The sequence below is a fragment of the Triturus cristatus genome, chromosome 11 (assembly GCF_964204655.1).
Source record: "Triturus cristatus chromosome 11, aTriCri1.1, whole genome shotgun sequence".
NCBI classification, from domain to species: Eukaryota; Metazoa; Chordata; class Amphibia; order Caudata; family Salamandridae; genus Triturus; species Triturus cristatus.
In genome coordinates this window covers 862,214,349-862,238,209 of record NC_140594.1, presented here as the reverse complement: position 1 = coordinate 862,238,209, position 23,861 = coordinate 862,214,349, and the positions used below count along the sequence as shown (strand labels likewise).

At 44.9% G+C, this 23,861-nt stretch overlaps 1 protein-coding gene across 9 annotated transcripts in view; it reads left to right on the top strand.

Moving 5' to 3' along the window:
• LOC146785555 (autophagy-related protein 16-like) overlaps positions 1-10,665 on the top strand; it is a 69,058-nt gene extending 58,393 nt beyond the window's left edge. For all 9 annotated transcript variants that reach the window (XM_085634703.1, XM_085634711.1, XM_085634707.1 and 6 more), the window contains 3 exons: positions 85-147; positions 9,542-9,626; positions 10,041-10,665. In XM_085634703.1, coding sequence (XP_085490829.1) covers positions 85-147; positions 9,542-9,626; positions 10,041-10,262 — 370 coding nt within the window. In that variant the 3' untranslated portion in view covers positions 10,263-10,665. The remainder of the gene's footprint in view (positions 1-84; positions 148-9,541; positions 9,627-10,040) is intronic.
• Positions 10,666-23,861: the final 13,196 nt, after the last annotated feature.

Genomic DNA, 23,861 nt, shown 5'->3' with positions numbered 1-23,861 from the left:
TAGTATGAAGATTGATTGTTTTTGCTCAAGAATGTATGAGATATCCTTCTCTGAAAAATCCATCCTGTTTGCATTTGTCATCAGGTATGGGAAATTACTGACCAAGCTTCGGCGCAAACTGGAAAAGATGAAGAAATCATCCATGATGTAAGCAATGATAATGAGTAATAGCATATATGTTGTCTGTTGAAAATAGGAGTACAGGTAACCATCTCTGGTCAGCTGTTTTTGATGTACAAAATACGATACCCATCACTAAAGAACTGGTAGGCAAGTCTCAACTTTGAACTCCATAAAGCGCGTTTCCAAAACTGTGGGTCATGACCTGCTGGTGGGTTGTGAGTAGGGGTGGGCAGAATATGCGTAGTCTCACTACGCAAAGCTCCGCGAAACAGTAAAAAATCTCCGCGAGCACGCAGAAGTTCCGCGAAAACGCGGAAATGCTTGTTCGCGATCCTTTTTTCCTGTTCGTGAACGTTGTTTGCGTGCTCGGGGGGGAAAATATCACGCGAACACGCATTTTGAGAATGCGAACAAGCAAAAAACTGTGAAGCCGCGGAACGCAAAATTTTGGGCAAATCCGCACTCTCAGCGGAACGCAAAATTACCCAAATTCCGCAAGCAGAACGGAATTTGCCGCTCAGGCCTAGTTGTATTTTGGTGGGTAGTGAAAGTCCAACCAATAAGTAAAAATGGCTTTCAATTCTGTATTTATCTTATCACATTTGCTGTGCTCCAAAGAGAGAGGTGAAATGTCAGGCCATGTCTTCTGACAAATTGCTGCCTATGTTTTTTGACATGGAGATTGGTGTTTACAAACTCTTTACTTTTCAGTCAGAGAAAGAAGAGTAAAGTGAATTATGTGACAATCTTACTGAGGGAGTGTGAAAGGAAAGGCTGTGGGATGTCATTTGTTTGTAGCACACAACAAAATGTAAATATATGTAAACAAACTATACATATTCAGCAGTTAGAAAAGCAAAAATGAAGCACATTTTTGTAATTGTGAAATGTGATGGTGATGGAAACAAAGAATTTATTAGGCTCAAAGGAAACCAAGATACTTTACTTGGTGATGCACAAATGATAAACATTCACTAAAACATCGATTTCCAAACATTGTCATTTGTGTTCAATATATTTCTCTCTGTACGGTAAGTGGTAGTCGAATATTACTGTCTCTCCTTACCTGGTTGTCATTTGGTGCTGCTGCTCTAGATGTTCTCAACCTCTGGAATTCACAGTAAAGCCATGTGCACCTTTTGGCTTTCAGCATGCATTCCTTTTGCTTCTTGTGCTCTAGCTGAATCTACAGCCCAGTTCCAGCCAGTCAAGGTGTGATCTGAGAGAGATAAAGACACACTTGGGAAAACACTTTGGCCTGGTAGCCTTGCAGAAATGACTCCCACACGTAGAAAGGATTAGGCTGATGTCCCACTACAATACAAAATACAAGATGGGAGTTTCACCCAAATTAGTTGCCTTGGAGATGTGGATACCTGACATAGGAATGCTTGCTATGTTATACTATGCTATCCAAACCTAATATAGCGCAATGAATCACCCCCGCAGGGGTATCTTGGTGCTAAAGCACACTCCTAAGAGGAGAAAGGAAAAGAAGAAATATTGTAGAAAAAGCCATGTTTTAAGTAGCTTTTTGAAGCGGACAAAATCAGAGCAAATGTGAATGTGAGGCAGAAGCCTGTTCCAATGAGTAGGACCAAGGTAAGAAATGCATCAACCGCCCTATCTAACTGTGCAAATATGACGTGGGAAGCGCACAAATTGATCCTTCGATCTCAAATTTCTAGTGGGTCAATGGATGACAGTTAGTTTTGGAGTTACCTTGGTCCTTTACCTAAATATGCTCTGTGTACTAGGTACAGAAGTTTGAAAATCACTCGCTTTCTAATGGGAAGCCAGTGCAGTGATTTAAGTATGGATACAGAAGGTGTGCAAGGTGGAAGTTTGAGGACAAGCCGGGCTGCAGTGTTCTGGACTACCTATAGTTTTGACAGGAGAGAATCATTGGCCTCTGCCATAATCTAAGCATCTGACTACAAGTGCCTGTGTGAGAGTCTTTCTTGTATGGAGAGCCAGCCATTGAAATACTCTTCCTAACATGCACATTATCCCAAAGCAGGTGCCACATGTAGATTTCACTTGCTCTCTCATCGAAAGACTCTCGTCAATTAGTGGAGGAGTGGAGGAGTGTGGCTCAATGGTTAGAGCGGCAGACCCTGAAGCAGAGTTCTGGCCAGGGACCAGGGTTCGATTCCCGCCTCAGCGGGGCTCGGGCTCAATTTCCTCGGACCTGTCTATTCTCGCCTCGGTGCCTATTCTAATCACGGGCCCCACGCTGCAACTCTGGGCAATAGCTTGCTTAGCCTCCACACCGGCCCCAACAGCGCTAAGGATGCCTGGCTTCACCCTGGGGGTGCCCAGGAGTGGACACTTCACAGGGAAAGCCGGGAGGGGTTCCACAGCGGTATGAGTATCAGCGCCAGGAAACCGCAAAGGCGACACCGCAAGGTGGCCGTCTGGTGATAGTGCGCTCTATAAGTACCTTGACATTTACATTTGACATTTACAATTAGAATGCTCAGGTTTTTGGCCACCTTTTTGGGTTGAGGGGAGGTGCCTAATTCAAGATTCCACCAATTGTTCATCCAGGAGTCATGGGCCTTGCCTAGCAACACTATTTCTGATTTGTCACCATTGAACTGTAGGCAATTGTGTGACATCCAGGAAGAAATTTTCCTCATGCACTCTCTGAACTTCAGTTTAATAGAGTCCAGGTTTGGGCCAATGGAGATGATCAAGAGTGTCATACGCATATGAGATGACAGCAAATCCACAGGACCTGATTACTTGAGCCAGAGGTGCCACATAGATGTTAAAGAGTACAGGGCTTAGTGAAGAGGACTGAGGGACTCCTCTGCCAATGACATGACCCAAGATTGATAACCTGGGTGCGATTGCTGAGGAAGCTCTGAAACCTGCCAATGGCTTTGCCACCGAAACCAATCTCAGATGAGGATTTCCTTATGAGGATTTGCTTCCCACCCAATGAATCATTCTGACCATTGAATTCGATTGGATACTTGGAAATTCCATTCATCCCTAGCACTAGATCTAAGCAATCACCTCTTTCATATCCAGTGTTCACTTTTTACTCGCTAAGAATTTGCAAATTGGTGTAGGGATAGAATAGGGCCAGTGACAGAATCCCTTGTTGTCTCAGGTTGAATCCAGAGGACTGCAAAGAAGATCTATAGTGCTGATCCCTGCTGCGATGGAGGTAGACTGCCATGCCATAACGCGGATTAGGGCGCGGACGCGCGCAGCTAAAGACATTGTTCACGGCTCGTGACTGTTTGCCCAACATATTGTTCTTTCTCTCCTTGTCTAAACCTATGCCTAACGCGCTCAGTTGTGTCAATGCTATTTTTAAGATACTGTAACTTTAAAAATACTGCCTAATCGCTTTTAGAAATCATTTTACCTGCTGCCTCTGCTTTGTTTTGCACTGTCATTGGTATCTTGGTTGGCCGGTCCCCGTTCCGCCACGGCTTGTGCCGGTTGAGCGGAGGGACGTGAGGCCATTCCCGGGGCGCTCAGTGGTGACGAGCGACTTCCGGTTATCAGGTTAGTATTCCAGTTGCTCGCTCCGCCCTCCCCACCTACATGACACGGATTAGGGCGCGGGCGCGCGCAGCGGCACGCCGCCGGCATGCCTAAGGCAAGCCCGTCTGCGCCCGTCCGCACCAGACCGCTGCCAGACGCCCAGATTCTTTGTTTAGCTCTCCAGGTAACCAGCGTGGCGACATGTGTTACTCCAGTATGGAGTTGCATTCTTTAAATCCCCTCAATCCTTTTATGTCTAGTATACATCAATACTCAGCCGAGTTCCATAAGAAAACTCATCCTGTAATCCATATTAGAGAGGCGACAAGTATACGTCCTCATGAATTAGACAAATTTTGTCCTAGTACTACTAAAACTGCTCCGAATTCTCTGTCAGCCTTATATTTAAACGCTAGGTCCATATCTAAACGCGCGCTTGAACTCTGGAGTCCTCTAGATGAAGAGAAGCCTGGAATATGTTTTATCACTGAGACCTGGCTCCATGGCTCATCTTCAGCGAGTGTTGCCACAGCGTTTCCCTCCCAATATCATCTGACAAGGCTTGACAGAGAATCGGGCAGAGGCGGCGGGATTGCAGTTGCAACCATGGCCCCCCTGGGATCCGAGTATTAGAATCACTCTCTTCTACTAAGTTAGAGATTTTGATTTTCACCATTGATATTCTAGACTCTGAAACTTGGAATGAGGCGTTGATATATAGACCCCCGGGTCTAAAGACGCAATTTGTTAACCAGCTGCTAGAAATTATTGCGCCTCATGTATTAGCTGCAGATAATTTTATCTTACTTGGAGATTTTAATTATCATGCTGAGCTGGTGCTAGATTCCGACTCGGCCCACTTAACCGGGGCAATGCTCACACTAGAACTAACTCAGAAGGTGATCGGCCCTACTCATCTAGCTGGTCATACATTAGATGTAATATTCACGAACTCCCCTAAATTAAATATTGAATCTCCCTGCCCGGTACTATGGACGGATCATTCCATTCTTAAATTTAGTATGCCTATAAATATACATAGGAAAATCAGCTCAAAGAAAAGTAACTGAATCCGGTCATGGCGTAAACTCACAACGGATACTTTTCTAGCACACTTTGAACCTCCATTATTGGGTAAGAAGGTTGATACGTTGGATTCCGTTGTCAGTAACTTTGAATCTTCCATCTCAAAGGCTCTGGATAAAGCCGTTCCTCTTACGAGGGTCCAAGTAAAAAATAACACCTCACCCTGGTTTACTGCTGCATTAAAAATTGATAAACAACTAAGCCAGGCCGCTGAACGCCAGTGGAGGAAAACTAAAACTGAGGAACATCGTAGGAATTATAAGCACCTTCACCTAACCTACATCAATAACATCAAATTAACAAAAAAGGCGTATCTCACTCAGCGCATCCATAATGCTGCACATTCCAGTAAAGAACTTTATAAAATACTGAAGGAATTTACCGCTCCTCGGGTCGAGCAATCCTCCTTCGCGCCTACACAAGAGTGGGTGGACTCTGTGTCTCTGTTTTTTGATAACAAAATCAAAACAATATACGCTTCATTCCTTCCTCAGGTTGATGACCATGGTTATCATATCACTAACGTGAATGAATCCATTTCCTTGCTTGAACCTGATAAGACCCCCTGTTAACAGAGTTTGAACCCATAACAAAAACCGAAGTTATTGAAAGTTTAAGAAGGATTAAATCTGGCTCCCCAGCCGATCCCTTTCCCCCCGTTCCTGTGCTAAAATTCTACCACTGCTTGCTGATGCTTTGACTACCATTTTTAACTTATCACTGAATCAATCCAAGGTCCCACAGAGATGGAAACTCGCGCAGGTCAAGCCTATTCTCAAAAAACCTTTGGCTGACCCCAGTGCACCTGTAAATTACCGTCCCATTTCATTGCTTCCTTATTTCGGGAAGGTACTGGAGCACTTAGTCAATAAACGTTTTACTGCCCATCTTGAGACTCATGGTCTCCTTGATCCTTCCCAATCAGGCTTCCGTGCTGCTCATAGCAGTCATTGAAGTAATGGATAACATCAGGCTTGCACTGGACCATCAAGAATCTGCAATCTTGGTCCTTTTGGATCTGTCTGCAGCATTCGACACCATCTCCCACAGAATTCTTAAACACCGTCTGTGGGAGGTGGGTGTCAGAGGGAAGGCCTTGGACTGGTTTGAGAGCTACCTGGCTGATCGTTTGACTACGGTTTCTGTGGATGAGATGGCCTCCCGTACCTATCCAGTAACAGTCGGGGTTCCACAGGGATCTATTCTTAGTCCCATGCTATTCAACGTTTACCTAACACCTCTAGCGGATATCATCAGATCGTATGGCTTTGAGACCTTGTCTTATGCTGATGATACCCAGCTGCTCGTTACTTGTGATTCTGATCAAGATGGCGTTCAATCTCGTTTTAAGAGCTGTATGATCTGGATCAATGACTGGATGAGCCTAAACATGCTACAGTTGAATGGCGGTAAGACGGAGGTTATTCTTTTTGGGAAAGCGGAACAGCTTTGGACTCGCGACTGGTGGCCTTCAGAGCTGGGTACCTGTCCCCTGCCTAAGCTAGTAGTCCGCAATTTGGGTATCACCATTGACAATTCCCTGTCCATGAACGCTCATATTAATCAAGTGCTTGGAGCCTGTTTTGGGATCATGCGTAAGCTGCGAAAGATCTTTAAATGGCTACCCACTGAAGCAAGGAATCCACTGGTCCAGGGACTTATTATCAGCCGTCTTGACTATGGTAACGCTCTGTTTACCGTACTTAATCAAGACCTACTTTCCAAACTTCAAATCCTTCAGAATACGGCTGCCAGACTTGTTCTTAATCTCCCTTCCCGTACTCCATCTGCTCCGACTCTTAAAACCTTGCACTGGCTCTCTGTCCGCCAAAGAGGACGTTTTAAAATCTTAAGCATTACTCATAAGATAGTGCGGACCAATCCCATGCATTATCTGGCAAAAAAACTCCAATGGTATGTACCCGGACGCTCTCTTCGGTCAAGCACTACATTTCTTCTTGCTCAACCACGCATTCGAACGGCCCGCAATGGCGGCCGATGCTTTTACATACTTTTCATACTTAGCTCCTCTATTTTGGAACAAACTTCCATTTGAGCTGCTATCCATAAACGGACCATCTACATTTCCGAAGAAAGCTGAAGACTTGGCTTTTCTCTCAATAAAGTTAGGTATTGAGGACTTCAGTCACTGTCTGTCTCTCTGTCTTGGCTGCTAGCGCCCTGAGACCTTTTGGTGATTTGTGCGCTTTTTAAAATCGTTTGACATTCACATTGCCATGCCTGCCGGGAACCTGACTAGCACTTCTAGAGCTCGTGGCCTGCTTGCCCGTGTGGTCCTGAGGTGCTTAGTGTTGCCAAGTCCTACTGAGATCGGAGATCGTATTACACAGCCTAGCCCAACCCGAAGCTGAACAGCCACACAACCTACTCAGTGAAGTACTGCAGGTTCAGTGGCCAGCATGTGACCATGCAAGAGGTACCCATTGGGTGGCCGGTCACTTTTCTGAGTCACTATATATCACAGCCATGAAATAGGTATGTCACCCTGCAAGAGACACCCTGTAGTGTGACCTCTCACCGTTGTGAGCCACTGCCCCGTGTGTGTGTGCCTCAGCCCATGTTGAAATCCGTCATAAATGTAAGCTTTGCTATACTGAAGAATTGGCATCCCCTGTGATGATGACCACAGCTACTCAGATGACACTCTCTCCCCTGCACATATGCAACAACAAAGGCCGCCAGGTATTTTTTAACCTGTACTCTACAAACCTGATCTGCTGCGGTGTCGTGTACACAGCATAAATCTTAACACTCGCTGTACCACTGGCCAACACAGCCTCACCTTGCCTATATTCACCACCAGGCACAGCCACCACAGACTGTGGTTCTTCAGCTTCTACCAACCTGATGCTTCACCAGCATAGAGACATTGTACTTTGTACAACCGTGTATTAGAAAATAACAGATGGTGCATTTAGCTAAACCCTTAGTTACATGTGTGCAATTATAACCCAGATTTTTTGATGCACGTTTCTCCTCTCTGCATTGGATAGAAGTTATAAAAATGTATGGACTGAGATAAAGCTAAGGGAGCTCTAAGCCGTAAACATCTTAAAATTACTGATAACGTTTTCTTGATATTTATTGAAAGTCTTGTCTCCTATTTTAATAAATAACACAGCTTTGACTGTAGAGTTATGGTGAGTGATAAATGTGCTTCCTGAACTGGACAGTTTTGCCCAACCTTTGAACGTTCGAGCCTGCTACCCCGTGAAAGTCAAAGACTGAAAAGGAGGCCCTTGGCATTCCATTGAGCTTGCACTATTTCCTGGTTTCTGCATTTCCAGCAACAGTTTTTGCATACATGCCAGTAGACCCATGTTTAACAGAAGACTCCCGATGTTTTAAGCCAAAGGTGGCTTTATTTCAGCTCCTTCCCTCCTAAAATTGCCTCCCCTTCAATGCAAGTCAATCGGGAACATAAAGTTACCCCATTATTTTTCAGACAGTCCCTTTTTCATGTTTACAAATGCTGGCATGTATCTAAAACTTGTTACAAGGATTGCCGATCTGCCCATGAGTTGTGCGTGGACGAGTGGCTTGGTTGATGGTTTCCAGCCCAGACAGAGGGATGGATGATGTGAGAGGGCAGTAGTGGTAAACAAGTGATCAGTAGAGGAAGGTATAGGACAGAACAAAAAACGATACAAGAGGAAGAGTGATCATGAGCAGAACCCTGGCATGTCGGAGATCGCATCACACCAATTCAGAGATACTTAGCCTGCGAGGGTAACTAAGCCGGAGTTGGAGGTAGTCAAAATTGGAGTCGACATTCCCTGTGTGCCTCAGTCCCTGACTTCTTGGGGGGATGGGAGTGTTGAGGTTTCAGGAGTGAGCCATATTGTGTTGAAAGCTTTTAGAATTCAGGACCGTGGTGCGGTGAAAGCTTTTAGAACTCAAGACAGCTAGCCTGCTGCTCTAGTGAGTGAGGCCCTGTGTTGTATTGTTCAAGTTTGGGATAATGGAAGTCTAATTGCACAGGATCTTGCCCGTTTCAGTCTGGTATTTCTTTTAAGACAGAACTGAGATTTCCAGGACCTGTAGTCTTATGGCTTGTGAGTTGCAGGCTCCAACATGGATGGGCCTACCGTGGCAACAGAATAGTACAGGTCCCACTATTGTTGCCAGGGTGGCCCTTGGCCATATAGAGTGTCACATAAAATATATTTATGTGCCACTCTTTATTTTTTGCTGTTACCACTGAAATGTAATTGTGTGTGGCAGCAAAGGTTTGTATTTCACTTGTCTTTCTCAGCTTGCATTTGTGGTGTAGCTAAGCCACTAATGGTCACACAATAGATTTCCAGTGGCTCCCAGGCAGTGCTGGTGCACACATAACACCCTGCTACAGGTACAATTTAAACACATGTTGATCCTGCTTTAACACTATGGTTAAATATCCATTTGGATCCATTCTTTGCTATTTCCTGTTTCATTAGATTTCACAGTTTTGCCTACTGAATAATAACCACAAAGTCTCGGGTTCACAATTGTCCAGTTCTGTGTGGGAATTCTGAGGAGTTACAAATCCTCATTTGCCAAAGGTGAGGGTTGTATTTCCTGGAAACCTTCCCTGCTCACATTTTCTCATTCAGGGACTTTCTCTGCTTACTTAAATTCTCATCTAGCCTGGAGCAGGCTCCTCTCAAGGGCTGTAAAGAAAGTCAGAGGAGCTTTTGTCCCATCTCCTCCATTGTGCTTGTTGATTCCTGGACCTTGGTGGGAACTTCTGAGATTGGTATGAATGTTTATCTTATTATCTTCATAGATGCTTGTCCAGCTGCAGCACATTGTTTATATCCCATAGGTCTCAAGCTCATGCTGTGGAGGAACCGGTCACTGACCCACAGAGTGGGGATGCAACTTCAGAATACGACTGCATTGCAGAGCAGGTAAGACTTGCGATTGAAACCCATAAGGAGCATTAGAAATTACAACTTTGATCGGAAGCATAAATCTTTACATTGAAACACGTGCTGCAAGTGAATACAGAATTGGATACTCTATGTTCATGAATACATGCACATACATTACCAAACGCAGGGTAGTCCAGCATATGTCCAGATACATACATGGTTTCAGGATAACCTCTGACGGATTGATATGATTTCCATGGTGATTAATTGTGTGTGAATGTAGCTAATTGGGGTATTCTGAAATTCTTGCATGAAGCTGGCTGTCGTAGACCTACGTTGGGCATGTCTGACCTACAGTCAAGCGAACATAAGCTGTGAACATTCAGCGCAAACTAGGAACCTGTCCAGCATCTACTCGTTTCAAATTGCAATCTTTATCCCTCTCTCTAGGAGATCATGGAAGTCCAAACAGATGTTCTTGGCCTCTCTGCAATGGAAGAGGACACAACACCAGGCATTGATCGCTGTTATGCAGCCCCTAAAGAAGACCAGGCATCCCCAGACTTCCTGTGCCCTGTGGACACATCCTTGGACCCTGTACCCCCAGGAGCAGATGGGGAGTCCTTGGGAGAAGTATCAACTGAACACCAAGTGGAGGAGGTCATGCCATGAGGGCCTGTGATCTATGGTTGCAGTCCTTGGAAGGCCAGGTGCTACAACAGAGGCATTCAGTTTCCCAGGGATTTGCATTAATATAGGACAGTATTAGGGGAAAACTACTGCACATGACCTCAGTCACTTGATCTTGTTTCATCTTGAAGGTTGACCATGCGATGGGATGTGGGCACTTGTGGAGGGGGCACTCCCACTTTCATTTGTCAAAAAAAGTCGTCTGTTGGATTTCGGACCTTTTAATTTTACTATTTAAAATTCGCTCTCTGTATATTCTTGCCAAGCCTCCCTGCAGCACTGGCAGGCCAGTCTGCAGCCTACTTTAGAACCAAACTATGAGTGTTTTCAAAAGCGAGACACATTTTAATGTTATGAATACAATAAAGCAATTACTTGTTCTTGGGTTTTGGTCAGGAGTATCTGTTTTTGAAGAGTTCCACAAAATACATCTAGCTTCCTAGATATTCACGGGAGATGCGCAACCACCTGGACCAGCTACTCTCCCATTCGCTGGTGTCCCCAAACTATGAGTAGTCCATGGAGATGCCAGCCGTCATTATTCTTCCCATACAAATTACTCGCCCTTGTCTCTTCCATTGCCTTTTTAGGTCTCGCCTGACCCAGCGCATGCGCTGATCTGGCGAGACTTATTGAGAGGTCTCCAAAAAGTGCTACCAGGCCAGCCTAGAGCTACAGTGCATGTGCGCGGGCGCGCGCGCCGCGCTTTACCGCGATTACTCTCACTTTCGCAGCAGCTTTGAAGTTTGATCGCGATCACTTTCACTTTCGCGGCGCCGCTTTGCATAGCCAATAGGTCTCGCTTTTGGGACCTTATAAGTATTTAGTTATGCAACTGTTGCATGGCTAAACACTTATAAGGTCCCAAAGGCGAGACCTATTGGCTATGCCAATGCTTGTTTTATTCTACTACTAATTTTTCCTAAATATTTAGCTCTAGATGGTGATTCTGTGCATTAACCGCCCTTACGCCATGTAGGACAATTTGTGCAGGCGGTGGGAACCCCCACTCATGTTTGGGGCTAGGACTTAATTTTCATTGTTATATTTTGTCCCAACCAAGTGTGATAACAGTAGACAAGGGAAAAGGAGGCGGAAGAGAAACATAGGAAAACAGTGACAAAGGGAGAAAGCAGAGTTATAAAAGAGCCTGCTAGAGAAAGCATTGGGTGGTGAAACAGGCATGAGGTGGAGTAAAGACTAGACATGCTTGGTAATCGGCAAGTTTCACTTTTGGCAGCACGGGGGAGGGCTACTAAGAAAGACTTTAGGCCTCTGGACTTATTTTTATTTATTCTTAAAAATTAAACATTCAGGCGAAAATAATGTAAACTGCATAATGGCTAGCGCGAGTGACAGCCATAGTTGGCAAGATGTGATCATAGTGGTGATATGTTTCATGAGAATTTGTGCTTGACAACTCCTTAAAAGGTAACGTTATTTTAGATTTAACTTTGAAATTCTTTGTACCTCATGAATCTTTCTCCTCAGGAGAGTTTTGAGTAGCCCACGTTTTTACATGCAGTGCAGTATTCCATAACACATTGATCCTCACATGCAAAACATGTTAAATGCTATTTACATCACAAGGCACTGCAGTGGTGCTATGTGAACAGGTCACTGACTACAAACAACCTTCTTACAACATTTAATAATACGTGATACATCTCAGCAAACCATACAAACTAGATCAAATAACAATTCTATTGTGAGATGTCAACAACAGGGACTACATTCAGGTGACTCAAAACACCTGAACAGAGGCGTGAAGAAAAACAATAGGATTTCATAGCAGATCAATGTTTTCCAGTATTCAGTTCTTGACAATGCTTGTATTCAGGTCAATATTTATATGAACTGTTTGAGCCACTGAGGATGTTCCAGAGGAGAGACCAAAAGTTGATGAAAAGTTCCCAATCACCTGAACGCACCTTGGTGTAGGAACTGGATAAAAGAGGGTAGAGAGAGTTTTAACAGCAATGTTTATAATTATGTGGTAACAATCTTTCCTTTTCCCTATATAGAGTGTGACTACAGGGGTTATTGGGACCTTCCTCCATAGGGCTCAGATAACCCTCAATTAGGGTAAGAGCATGTGAGCAGGTTCTCTCAGCATGACACTACACAATATTGAATGTGTGTGATACACAAGTACAGTGTCACGATTACACTGCATGCATCTTTTACTAAATGAGATTGAGGGACTTAATGTCCAGTTGTATCAGTCTGTAGGAGTACTGATCTATAACACACATTATATTATAGTTTTTCAGGGAACCTATGACCTATGGATTGTGGCAAATATTATGTTGGACTTTGCCCTTTTTGCAGGGTTTTCCCCAAACGTTTTGCTTCTTCCTCCTATTTTTTCTTGACCTGTTTGTGTTAGTTTTAGAACTCTGGGCTCTTTACCACTGCTGATCAGTGCTAAGGTGCATATGCTCTCTGTGTAAATTGTGAACATGATTGGCTATCTATGATTGGCATGTTTTATTTACTGTTAAGGCCCTAGTAAAGTGCACTAAAGTGTGCCAGGGCCTGTATAGCAAATGTTACTAGTGGGCCTGCAGCACTGATAGTGCCACCCACATGAGTAGCTTTAAAAAGGTAACTCAGACCTACCACTGCAGTGTCTGTGCACAGTTGTTAACTGCCATGTCGACCTGGCAAGTGCACCCACTTGCCAGGCCCTAACCTTCTCATTTCTTACATGTAAGGCACCCCTATTGTAGACCCAAGGTACCCCCCTGGGCAGGGTGCAGTGTATGTGAAAGGTAGGCCATGTACTTTTGTGTGCGACATGTCCTGATTGTGGAATACTGCCAATTTTGTTTTTCACTATTGAAAGGCTAACTTACCCCATAGGATAAAATTGGAAATGCTTAGTAACATCTAACAAGTATAACTTCCCATTGGGATAAGATAGAGAAATAAAGTTTAGGTTCTCTGAAATCGGAATTTAATAACACATATTTTAGTATCGTTTTTTTTAAAATTAGGTGTTTGAAAATGCAACTTTTAGAAAGTAGGCATTTTATTGTCTTACCATTCTGTGTGCCTCTGCCTGTTTGTGTATTGACTGCCTGGTTTTGGAGTGACAGGGGCTGGGGATGTGCATTCACTGTAGACAGCCACTGAGAGGATTGAGGTTTGCCTGGCCCTTCCTGGATGACTCAAAGCTGGGCTGAATAGACCCTGGCTGAATTTAGAGTAGTGGGAGGAGATTTCCTTGCACCTGAATAGGGCCTGTATCCCTTGCACAATGCTGTCTCCACCCCCTGGCATCATGCTGCACCAGTGAAGACTGGGCTCAGAGACCATTGCACAAAGAGAACAAAGACATTTTGGGATATAAGTATCAAACCTAAAACCCCTGAACTTTAGACTACTTCTGGAATCGAGAGGAACCTTTGCCAAGGAGAAGAGCTGGAGAAACTGGAGGAAGAGGCAGGGGCAGCTCCTCTACTAGGGTGGAGAAGCGTTGCCCCACTGCTTTCTCGCAGAGCGAGAAGCAGAAACATAAAATGGTAAAACTACCATGTTTTGTTTCTGCCTCTCACACTGCGAGAAAGTAGCAGTGTTTGTTTGCGGGCGGGCGGGTAGGCTCAACAAGCAGGGCTGGGCAGGGGAGCCTACATGGAGAAATTGTCCTTCCCATAGGCGCCTGGTTGGGCGCCGTCCTGACCAATCACAACGCTGCCATTGCAGCGCTGTAATTGGCTTAGGGGAGGGGAGGGAGGCTGCCGGCTTCCTGTTCCTGCCAGAGGCTGGAGAACAGAAGCAGGGGCCGATAAAACGCGGGACCCGGCCGGCAGACAGGTACGTTTTTAAAATGTATTATTACATTTACCACTCACCCCGTGCAACCCCCTGCCCCTCACTCGCAACAATTAATGCTGGCCGTGACTGGGAGGAGTACTGCTTCTTTGCTGTGTGGGGATGGCCTGCAGTAACTGTTTCTGCCAAGGAAAGGAGAAGGACTTTGCTGTGGGCTGTGTCCCCCCAGCTTGAGAAAAATCTCCTAGGGCTTGAATAGGCTTGCCTCCTGTTCTAAATTCTCAGGGAGACAAATACTTGACACCCAGCTCCCCTGAACTTACTTGCTGGGAGTTCTGACCTGCCAAGAGGAGCCTGTGACTGTGTTGGGCCTCTGGAGGTTGTTCCTGCTGTTAGAAGCTTGAAAAGCAATGCAACTACAAGAAAATCAATGCATCGCTCTTCCTGCGGGTGTTTGTCCGATGCAGCACCACTGTACACAAAGCATCTCCATGCATCGTCGCGCCGTTGTCGAAACCGATGCAGCACCTGTCTCCACTGCAAGAACTGATGCATCGAGTGATCATGGCTGAAGAAACCGCCACAGCGCCGCATGATGCTGCCACATCGATGGCTGATGCATCCCAGATTTCCACGCATCGTACCTGTGCGGCAAGTTCTCCCGACGCATCACCCACGGACCAGAACCAACTTGGAATCGATGCATCGCTTCCCCATATAGACCGGATTTGACGCATCACTTCTCCTGTATGCAGCAGAACTGTTGCATCGCCTCCACATGGTCTCAGGAACTGACACATCTCTTTGTTTTTCGTCGCTTCCAATTTCTGCAGCTATTTTGCCTCGTGAATTTTGTCCCAACTACAAGTACTTTGAGAGAAATCACGCATCCATAGTTTTCTATGGACCCATCTGTTTGAAACCTTTTTAAAGTCATATTCCTATTACATGTATGTTGGATTTTTGTTGTTTTGGTCTTGTTGAGTTTAGATAAAGTTACTTTATTTTTCTAAACTGGTGTGGTGTCCATTTATGGTTTTATCACTGTATTTCTGTGGTTTTTGAGTACAAATACTTACACATTGCCTTTGGGATAAGTCTGTCTGCTTGTGCCAAGCTACTTAGGGCATGAGCAGGGGTTATCTAAAGTGTGTATACCCCTTACCCTGACTAGAAGCAAGGGTCCCTATTTGGACAAAGGTACCTACCTCTGCCAACTAGAGATCCCCATTTCTAACGGTATCTATTTCATTAGTGTATACAAAGGGTAAAGACTTACAGTGGATCCGATACCTGTCCTGATGAATGCCATGGACTCTGTTGAGCCGCTAGGCAGAATAATGTTGACCTATAGTGGGTTGGGGATACTTGTTCCCTGAAAGCCCACACCTAATTTGTTAATACTAAGTGGTACCCTACGAAGTAAACACCTTACTGCATTTTAGCCTATTACACAGATCCTAGGTTTGAATAAGTGCCTCCCTGATCTCAGGGTGTTGGCCCGCTGTCCATCAAACCAAAGTTTATGGAGAGCAGAGGGTTATTCTATGATGAAGCATGACACTTGGTTGGTTTGTGATGACATCCCGTCAAACTTTTTGTGTGTGTTCACGAGCAGACTGGTAAGGATGAGATAATAATATGTTGTAATGTAATTAACTCACTTGGGTGGCTCTTTCAATAACAGCAGCCCAATTACTTTGCGCTGCACAATAATAGCATCAGTGCAGGAGCAGATTGTGATGTTAGTGGCCCTGGGTAGGATGTCCCACTCACAGCCCTGAAAAGTGAACAAGAGCTGTTCAAAGGGCCAGTGAATGCCTAGCATCCGCCAATATGATGACTACGAGGGAGGAGCTGCAGCGAGGAAGGTGTAATACTCAGCACACCTTTAGGAAAACAGGAATCTGTAGCGACGCTAATACGGAGGGCAGTGTCCTCGCTGTCCACGTTTTCTTTGCATAGGCCCACTGCATATGTCCGCAGCTAAGGTAAACTGTCATGACATATTGTATTGGTCACAGGCTGCATTGTAAAAAGGCCTTTAGGGTGAAGGCACCTGCCACACAGGGGTGGCTCCTCCGCTATGGTGGAGGAGCGTCGCCCCAATGCGTTTAAGCAGTGCACTGCAAAGGAAACATAAAATGATAATAACTTTGAATTATCATTTTATGTTTTCTGCTGCTTTGTAGGCAGGTGGGCGGTGCTGCTCTGCTCTCGGAGGAGGGCAGTGGAAGAGTGGTTTGCCCACTACTAAATGCGCAGTGACAGGTCGGCCCTCTCGGGCCGTCCAAACCAGTCATGCACACTTTCCCCGTTCTCCATGCAGGCTGCATTACAGCCTGCATGGAGAACAAGGCCAGGCCCCTGTTCCCTGGTTGAGCATCGAACCAGGATGCTCAAAACCCATCACAATGCTGCATTGCAGCATTGTGATTGGTATGGGGAGCCTTTTCTGTGCTTCCTCTGGCTCAGAGAGCAGGAGCAGAGACACGGACCTGTGCAGCAAGGTAAGTGTTTCTTTTATTTGTTTACGTGTCCCCCCCCCCGCGTGCCCACCCCACCTGCGAACCATGCTGGCCACCACTGCTGCCACAGACTTAGAATATGATACAGGCAGGATGGTTTAGGTGATTTGTGCACTTCTCCAAGATACCTGAGTGTAATGTGCTGATCTTAGATTTGAATTGTCAAGATTGGGTTTCATGATAGTAAAATATCTCAGAGGAATAAAAAAAAAATTAGTTTTATATGTGCTAACAAGACCCGAAGGTATCAGAGCGTTATAGACTGACTCATTCATATTGTTAGGCATGGGGAGATTAAGTGATTTGCCCAGAATCGCATGATGTTGCGCGTCCCTGCTGAAACTCGAACCTGGTTCCCCAGCTTCAAGGTCGGCTGCTCTAACCATTTGGCCACATTGTCTGTGTAGTATCCTGGCTTTAATGTTATTCATGTCACCTCATGCTCTGTCAGTGGAATGTTCCAAGGATGATGTATTACAGAATGTTGGGAGTCTGTAGTCACAGTTGAGAAGGCCTGAGCAGCATGCTGGCTGCTCCTGGTGGGGTTTGTACTGGACTTAACTACATGTCATGTAACTAACTACAAATAAACATCTGAACATCCTCTACACGTCTGGACTTCGTTACTACATTTTATTGGTGACGATCTGGTAACTGATCATCGTGCTACTTGCTCTACAAAGAGGATATTCTCACAGAGGTCACAGATGTTTGAAAAGAAACAGAAACTCAAGAAAAGACTACCTCCAACAGCACGACTCGTATCCCCACCAGTTGTCCATACATCGGACAGGCCCCATTCAAACGTGCTGTCCTCTTTCTCTGTAAAACCAAAGGAAATGATTGACGGAGTGTTGAACATTACAAGCACTCACCCCCAGTCTGACCCTGTGCCTCATGGGAACAGTCCAGCCCGAACTGCCAAGCCATGTCTTCCCTGGACCTGAAACAAGCTTCCTAGGACCGGTTTCTGGCATTTCAGCCGTCTTCAGCCAGGCTTGCTTGAATCCAGTGGCAAAGTGAGCAAGGGACTCACGTCTGAGCATACCCTGCCAACTTATGGCGAACAAAGCAAAACCAAAGGAAATGATGGACGGAGTGTTGAACATTGCAAGCACTCACCCCCAGTCAACTGATATGGGTTTAATCCATCACCGTTCTTTAGCCCACTCTGCCACCCCAGTTCAGACATGGCCATATGCAAATCAGTCTGACCCTGTGCCTCATGGGAACAGTCCAGCCCGAACTGCCAAGCCATGTCTTCCCTGGACCGGAAATAAGCTTCCTAGGACCGGTTTCTGGCATTTCAGCCGTCTTCAGCCAGGCTTGCTTGAATTCAGTGGCAAAGTGAGCAAGGGACTCACGTCTGAGCATAACCTGCCAACTTATGGCGAACAAAGCAAAACCAAAGGAAATGATGGATGGAGTGTTGAACATTGCAAGCACTCACCCCCAGTCAACTGATATGGGTTTAATCCATCACCGTTCTTTAGCCCACTCTGCCACCCCAGTTCAGACATGGCCATATGCAAATCAGTCTGACCCTGTGCCTCATGGGAACAGTCCAGCCCGAACTGCCAAGCCATGTCTTCCCTGGACCGGAAACAAGCTTCCTAGGACCGGTTTCTGGCATTCCTCTTTCTCTGTGGCCACATCTACTGGAATTACCTACTCAACCAAAGTAAGGAACAACAACTGTTTCCTGTCAATGTTATTCTTTGGACCACATTATCAGTGCTGCACCATCAGTGAGGGTAAGCCTGATGTATTGTGTTCACTTGCCACATATCAACGTCTGCACTGTCTGGGGAAGAAGTGTGCTATTGTATTTGCATGCCAGCCTCGGTGTCACTGTTATTTGGAGAGCCCCAGCACAAGTGTGATGTATACCCTATCTATGGACCACTTTTACGAGTGCTGCACCTTCAGTGAGGGTAAGCCTTGTCGTTTTTATATCCTACATGTGGACTCTTACTATAGCCACATTGCACACACTGAGATACTCTTGGACATGCCCTTCAACCTCTTAATATGTGTTCATTATATTGTATTTCTATTTTAATGGGAAGTATGAGTGATCTTATTGTAATTTTCTCTAATTTTCCCGGTTTCTTTTTACAGTTCAATTTTCCTCGTGATGTCTTTTATTCTTGTCATGTGTGGATTCTGGATTCTATTCTTGTTGTTAGTTTTTCTCTGTCTTTCTCTTACCGTTGTGCGGTTCTTTTTGTGTCCGTTTGAGTTTTTTTCTTCTTCTTCTCTTTGTTAGTGCCTGGTCGTTGTTCTGTGGTTATTGTGTTGTGCTATGACTTGTCTCCTTTTATGCCTGCCTGACCAGCAAGTATGTCTTGAGGTAGTCATTGGTGCTTTCTCTTTTTGTTTCTGTTATGTTAGAAGGGAGGATGGTTAACGTTTATGTGTTTTCCTCTCCTGTTGCTTCTCTGTTTTTCTTATATATATCTTCGCGTTCTCTCTTTGTTGCTCTTTTCTCGTAATGGTTTGTGATGTTCCTGATTTCCTCTTTGTCTATCCTCAATCTTGGTTTTTTCGTTCTGTTTACCTTCAGTATTGTTTATTTTATATAGAAGAAAAGGGGATATGTAGTATCCTGGCTTTAATGTTATTCATGTCACATCATGCTCTGCCAGTGAAATGTTCCAAGGATGATGTATTACAGAATGTTGAGAGTCAGAAGTCACAGTTGAGAAGGGCTGAGCAGCACGCTGGCTGCTCCTGGTGGGGTGTGTACTGGACTTAACTACATGTCATGCAACTTACTACAAATAAACATCTGAACATCCTCTACACGTCTGGACTTCGTTACTACAGTCTGCCACATGTTTAATGTAGAGATTAATATGCAGTCTGCAGGTGACCCATTTCAATCATGATAGTAGGTAATTCGGTTATGTGTCTGCTGTATGTAAGCTACAAAGGCATTCATTTCAATTCTTGCCAGTTTTAACTCATTTTTTTTCTTTTGTTTTAGGCTGAACAAATGGGTTGGTTGCATTGTGATGGCTAGTAATTAACACCACTGAGTTAGGGCCAAAAAGATTTAAATTTCTGTTTTAGCTGTTTAAATGGTGCATACATATAAAGCGGCTTAACCAAGTAAAATGCTTCACGGCTTCGTTTGACAAACATGTGACATGACACACAGGGGCAATCTTTATTTGCTCTGATGGTCTGGTGATGTGAAAAAGAGATTCAGCCCTTTCTAGCTTTGCCCCTTTGGTGTACAGCACCTGCTTCAGGTCAAAATACTACCTGGACAAAAGGAATGCTTGGAATGAGCTATTTTATGCCAAGACCTCTGGCACAGAATGAAAGTGACTTGCAGTTGCCTGCATCTGATGAAGGCACCACATACTGAAAATGCACACGTGCCACTGCACGTGTCCTGCTATTGGCACATGACACACTCGGGAGGATTTGCAGGAACCCAAACACAGGAAAGCATTTGAATTCCTTGTCTTTTCTCATTCAGGAAATATGATCTGTTAATACTGAAGCAATCTATCCTCTAGACACTGGATAGTATACTGCAGCTTCTACTACTAATATTTAGCGTTCATAGAAACATACCTAAACCGACTTACATAAGTAATGGGTGTGACTTTGTGGACTAGCCTTCATTTATAGCTCTATTAGGGTCAGCTATAATGACAAACAGAACACCAGAAAAATCAGTATGAAGTAAACATGTGTCTATCTATTTTAACAATGTTTTAAATACTTGTTTACATGTGTTCACTCAATAGAGAATTATTCTAGAGCACTCCCTACATATTCTTAAGAGCAGTTCTCAAGGAAACTGATATTCAAAACTTATGATCAACAACCATTTTAAATCGAGAACTTTGAGCAGCTTTGTGTGGCTATGCAGGTAGTGCATACAAGCGCTTGCTACACTCTTTTATAATCAGGTCAGTTCTCCCAGAGTAAGGTACCACATTTTATATCTAGATCCCTGTTAAAACGAGATGTTGCTGTTCCACTAGAAGTTATTCACAGTTTGTACAAGGATACTGCATCCGTTTTCTATCCCCATAAACCCAACAAGCCTAGGGAGTAGCCACAAAATTAAAATACCCCCCACTTGAAACTTCCCTCTAAACAGACCAAGGGCGCGAAGTGAGCAAATACAAGCTTCCTATAAGAGTTCCTCTCACTTGCCTTCCATTTATCTGTCCATATATCCATCCATCTATTCATCCATCCATCTGTACATACTTTCACCTTTACTTATACCCACCCATTGCCCCATCCATCCATCTTTCCACCCATCAATATGTTCATGTAGTCATCTATCTTTTAACCACTCATTTATTTGCTCTTCTTCATCTGTGCATTCTTCAATACTTCCATCCATTCACACACTCGCCAGGCAAACCTCTCTCTGGTACAGTGAGTCATTCATTTTTCCTTTCATTCTACCTTTCACCTTTCTTCTTTCTTTCACTTCGCATTTCCTTCCTTCCTGTCTCCCTTCCTTTTCCTTCCATTTTTTCCCCCGTTGTATCTGCCCATCTTTTTTCTCTCATCCTTACTTTTTCTTTCATATCTTACTCTGTCATACTCACTGATTGTCTTCTAATGTATTCCTCTCTCTGCGTTTTCTACTATTTAACTTCATTATGTGTTTCCATCCCTGTGCATGCCGCTGAAAGAGCACAACCATCTCTGATGGTATGTGGTAGCAGTGCTGTTTATCGGTATTTTGCCTGCAAACCTGCAGACATAAGAGGCCCTTAAACAATTAATGTTTATGTGGACTCGTTTCACCAACTTATGTGGCCCAGTAGGAGACCCCGCTTAAGCTGTTAAAGTAGGACGTTCCCTACGCCCCTGCAACAAGCAGTGGGTTTAACGAGTGCTAGCTGAGATTTGCTCCTTGCTTGGTGCTTCCCGCAGCCAGAGCCGCCGAATCCGCTGCCAGCCACAATCAGCGTGCCAGGAGGTGCTTGAAAACCGGGCCCGGGCTCCCGCAGCGCGAGCCAATGACGTGCCCGTCCATGCCCGTCGGAGCCCGGAAGAGACTGGACTGGGCTTACCCTCTGACATTTGGGACTACATATCTTATCAAACAAGGTACTGTCACGAGATTTACAGCCATTTGCAGCAAATCTATGCTGACTGTCTCTTTCTTTCACATATTGTAAATCAATTTAAATCAATACCTATTTAAAATCAAGATAGAATCAATGGCAAAAAGGAAGACCCGTGCTTATCAGAAGTGGGGAGTGTGGCTGGAACATTAGATGCTTTTTTGACTAGGGCAGAAACGGTACTGACACACGAGATTGCTTTAACAGTAAGACGCCTTTCCTTGGACTCGCTAACTGCGCAAAAGCATTCCTCACTGGGTACATTTATCTCACTAACACCGCTATTGGCCTCACCTTCTATTTTGTGAAGATCACCGGCGTCACTGGCGTCACCTGTACAAACGGTTGCACTAGTGGACTCCCACCCATCCCATCTACATGATGAGCCTATCACTAGCTCCAAGTCATCAATAGGAAGCCATGGGCCAATAGTAGTGTCTGATAAAAGTAGCGAGCCCCCAGTGAAGTGCAGGAGGGGTGGTGCACAGGTAAAGCAACCGGTGAAGCAAACATCTCAACCCACAAGATGCAAAGGGAAACAAATAATTGAAAGAACTGATTCTGGCCCAAATCACACTTTGCCAAATGTGATAAACAAGGACTTTCCCCCCCTCCTATTAACTGAGGGTGATGATATGTGGAAGAGGTTCGAGACAATGATTACTGTATTGCTAAACACTTTGCAAATACAATTGAATAGGATTGTGGAGCAAATGTCGCATATTGAGGGTTTGGTAACCTCATTTTGTAATTCCCCTACTTGGCTTTTCAATCAGCGCCAACAGGTTGGGCCCCCGCCGCATCTAAGTAATGGTACTGCACAGGGCAATCAACCTAGCCAGAGGGGAGATGGAGGGCTGGAGCCTTTGAATACAAAGGAGGGCAACACAAATAGTCATTTTACTCTGAGCTGTCTGACCCCCACTGTTCAAATTGAGGCGCACACTCAAATGGCTTACGAGGTACAGCAACACCAACCTCATCAGAACGATGAGACCCCCCTTCTGCACCCGGTCACTATCATAAACCACCCCAGGCAATAATATTCACCCAACTTCACAGGGTCAGAAGGGGAGGGTCGCTCTTTTGAACAAACTAAGTCTGTCAGGAGGGGCCCCTATTAAACCCTATCAGTTTTTGTACCTTCTTCAGGCCTCCGATCCTCTTGTCATGATTTTGGCTAATGTCCCGACCTTAGGAAACGACCAGTTGGAAAGCACTTTTCAATTGCTAAATAAATCTCTCCACTGGCTCTCCCGTCAGGACCCTAGAGGGGTAATTGGGGCTGTCCCACTCGCAAAACAGATCAATATGGCGAGAAGGGTGGAGTGGTTGGGCCCAACAAACAAATCTATGGACGGGGCTTGTGTTATCCTGAATTTTAACAATCATTACAGCCCTCGAATCTTCATGGACTACCAGCGGGGGGATTTACTTAGGGATTCCCAGATAAAAGTTTTACCTTATTGGTTTTTCTTCTCTAGACACCCCTCTAAACCGACTAATGGGCGGACATTACTGGGGTGGGGTGGGGGGGTGGGGGGGACCAATGAAAACTGCTGTTCCAATGGAGGGGGGGATTTAGAGAGTTAGCCACTGTGAGAAGTTGGCCTGGCATATGCTGGTCACTAGTTAAAGTGGCCACCTTGCACCAGTCCAATTCGACTCTTATGGTAGATAGGTTTAAGACAACCTTTTAAAGAAAGCTATCCTAGTGGTAGCTGTGGAGAGCAGGCTTCAGGCTAAGTGTCAGAGGAATGTAAAGCAGCTTGTTTTACCTTATAATCTCTTGAATTACTAAATGAAAGGACACCACACAGGTATATATATAAAAAATATATCTGTACACATTCTACTAATCTCTTTATGAGATTAGAAGTCAGGAACATATGCAAACATCAACGTTTCACAACAAATTAAGCACAAATATGGCTGGGGCCCTAGGGCCGTACCAGACAATATGCTAAAAAAGAGGTTTAGGAATGTCGACTTGCAAGGGGACAAGGTCTAAGGCCTTCAGAATCGCTGGGGCCTCACTAATTCACCCAAGGCAGGTAAGTAAAGGACCCACGGGAGACACGTGCAGTGTGAGAACACAGCCGCGGGTTCCCAATGGATTTCAATGGAGCAAGTCGCGGTTGGATTTTTACAGTTTTAGGGTACTT